Genomic DNA, 3,030 nt, shown 5'->3' on the forward strand with positions numbered 1-3,030 from the left:
CCTGCCCTGCTGAGCCCTCTGCCTCCGTGCACTGGTGACCCAGCCACTCCTCTCACTGGAGCTGCAGCTGGCCAGTGCCTAAAGCAAAACTCCTGGGGCACCCCAGAGGCTGGGCTGGGAGCGCTGCAGGGGGCTGGGACACCGCGCACAGCTGCACGCTGCAAACTTTGCATTCGTGCTGCAGGAAGTGCACTGCAACACGCCTGCTCTCCAGAACAACCCCCTGCCAGCCTTCGTGCTTCCCAGAGCAGGGCACGCTGACAAACATTTATATACAAATATATATATTTATATATATACACTGCTGCCACCTTTGTGTCGGTGCTCCTGAAGGGCACTAATTACATACATGGCTCTAAGGTAGTCACAAAATGCATTAGGAGAGATTCCACTCGGCTGACAGACTCCTCTGAAACGCGGCTGGGGGATAAAAGGGCCGGAGGCAGAGCTACAGCGAGGCAGGAAATCCCATTTCCATTTTTGAGAGGGGAGCAAAGTTCAGCTGTGCTGTTTTAGGTAGCACACAGCACTACCGCAGGTCAAACCGCCGCGAGACAAAGATCTTGACAGGTGACTGCACAAGGAAGACATTTTCATACGCTTTTCATTTCTGACTCTTAAGCCGGGTCAAAATGAATATTCTAATGCTCATTTGTTAACCTGAAATTTTAGGAAGCACGGCTTAGCTGCACGCTCTAATTAAAGGCACAGAAAGGGCACAAACAAGCTGCATTGTCTCAGAAGAGAACGGCAGGGTGGGCTGTTAGTCAGAGGTGGCTCCTCACCACTGGGAACCTCGTTCTGCCAACGCAAACAAGCGAAGCAACTTTCTAAGAACGGAGAAGAACCAGCAAAAAAACTCTCTGGTATTCTGATTCAAATGACAAAAACAAGGATGGGTTATGACCAGGTAAAGAATGACAAGGAGGCATCGGTTCACTCTTGTCTCTACTCACCAGACAACACCAAAGGCTCCGTATCCGATGGGTCTGTCCGGCTCAATGTCCAGTTGCTGCTGTGGATGTTGTGAGTGCTGATGATGGTGCGCTTTGACCGCAGCAGCTGCTGCAGCCTGTACCTGAGCTGGGGCTGCTGCAGCCGGTCCGGGGGCCTGGCCCGGGGCCGGGGATGGGAAGTACGGCTGCTGCTGCCCGGGGTTCAACATCGCGGCGGCGGCGGCCGCGGCTGCGGCGGCCGCGGCGGCCGAGGAGGCATGCTGCTGCACGGGGTGCACCGCGGCCGCCGAGCCGGCGTGCAGGTGGTGCTGAGCATGGTGGTGGTGATGGAGGTGAGGAGGAGGGAGGTGAGGAAGGTGGTGGTGATGGTGGTGGTGGTGACCTGCTGCTGCCGCAGACGTACCGCCATTGTAAGCCGCCATCATTTTTGCGTTGGCTGTTGTGCCACAAAGAGACATTCAAAAAAAAATGCCCTTTGATTGGATAACAACTGGGTCAAGCTGTCATTTGGCCATAAAAATTAAATCTGCTACACTTTAAAAGAAGTTGGGTTTCATCATACACGGCCCACCTTTAAAAACATGGAGCTCCACTGGCCTTATCTCCTCGCGAAGCCAAACAACTCGGGGAGTCTCTTCATGTGTGCGGGCGCCAACCCCTTCCCCAGCATCCAGCCGGGCTTGGCTACTCCAACTCCATCCTTGGGCAGCTGGGGTGGGGCTGGGGTGGGTTTTTTCCTTCACTTTTGGTTATTTTTGTCGCTTTTCTTGTTATAAAAATTAAACACCGTGATCAATCCCCCTTCCCTCCGGAGGGAGGGCTCGGAGCCTCTGCCCTGAACACGCCGCGAGGGCCGGCCAGCCTAGCCCTGCCATTCCCACACCCTCTCCATGTGTCCCCCGAACCTCCCTGAGCCCGGGCACCTCCTACATCGCTCCCTCCTTCCAGACACCTGCTCCCTCCTTCCAGGCACCTGCTCCCTCACAGCAGCAACAACTCGGGACTTTGCAACTTTTCCTTGAAGGCCTGAAACACACACAAGGACGCAGAGAAAGTGAAGGGGGGGGCGCAGGGCGAGGAGAGGGGGGCGAGGGGGCTGAGGGAGGATAAACACAGAAAGAGGAAGGGAAGGGCCGGGGCAGGACGGGGATCGCGGTTGGGGGGGGGTGCGGAGGAGGGGGAAAAGTGGCGAATGAATGACGGGGCGGCGCGGGGCCGGGGAGGGGGCGCGGGGCAGCGCGCAGCGGCCCCCTGACAGCGCGACCCGCGGCGGGGCGGGGCCGGCCGGGCCGGGGGGGTCGGGCCGGGGGTGGAGGGCAGGGGGCGCGCGGCGCGGGCGGCGGGAGGGTCTGTGGGGGCGGCCCCGGGTGCCCCGCCCGCCCGGCCCGGCCCGGCCCGGCCCGGCCCCGCTCTCACCTGGTCCCGCCGCCCCGCGCCGCGCCGCGGGCACGCGCTCCCCCCCCCCTGCGGGGCGCGCGCCCGACGCCGCCCGCAGCCAATCGCGCCCGGCCCGCTGGGCTGCGCGAGAGCCGCCCCCGACCAATCAGCGCGCGGCGCCCGCCGCGCCCCGCCCACCGCGCGCGGCCGTGCAGAGCACCCCCCCCCCCCCACCTCCACCGCGGCGCGGCCCCGCCCCCGTGACCCCCGCCGGCCAATCAGCGCGCGCCGCCGCGCCCGGAGCCGCCGAGACCCCGCGAGATTCCCTCACCTCACACAACCCTCACCCCGGGCGGCCCCGCCTCCCTCACCTCCCTGCCACTCACCGCGGGCCGCCGGCCAATGGGCGCTGCTCCTGAGCCAAGTCCCGCCCCCGGGGCCCGCTTTTCGCCCAATCGCAGCCGCCCATCTAATCCAATTAGCCAATGAAGAGAAACGAAAGCCCGAAAAGAGGTTACTGGGCCAATGGCACCGGGAGGCGGGGCGGCGGCGTGACCGACAGCTCTCCTCACCAGTGGTCGGCGCCGGTGGGCGGGGAAGGAGCCGCCGCCCCGCAAATCACGGAGCGCGGCGCCGCGTGACGGATGAGGAAGCGGCCGTTCCGCCCGCCCACCGGCGGCAAACGGCCAATGGGCGG

At 63.1% G+C, this 3,030-nt stretch overlaps 1 protein-coding gene across 3 annotated transcripts in view; it reads right to left on the reverse strand.

Moving 5' to 3' along the window:
- NLK (nemo like kinase) overlaps positions 1–1,872 on the reverse strand; it is a 38,082-nt gene extending 36,210 nt beyond the window's left edge. For 2 of the 3 annotated variants that reach the window (XM_064394568.1, XM_064394570.1), the window contains exon 1: positions 957–1,872. In XM_064394568.1, coding sequence (XP_064250638.1) covers positions 957–1,414 — 458 coding nt within the window. In that variant the 5' untranslated portion in view covers positions 1,415–1,872. The remainder of the gene's footprint in view (positions 1–956) is intronic. The other variant, XM_064394569.1, reaches the window with a different exon arrangement.
- Positions 1,873–3,030: the final 1,158 nt, after the last annotated feature.

This window comes from Passer domesticus, chromosome 19 (genome assembly GCF_036417665.1).
Source record: "Passer domesticus isolate bPasDom1 chromosome 19, bPasDom1.hap1, whole genome shotgun sequence".
NCBI lineage: Eukaryota > Metazoa > Chordata > Aves > Passeriformes > Passeridae > Passer > Passer domesticus.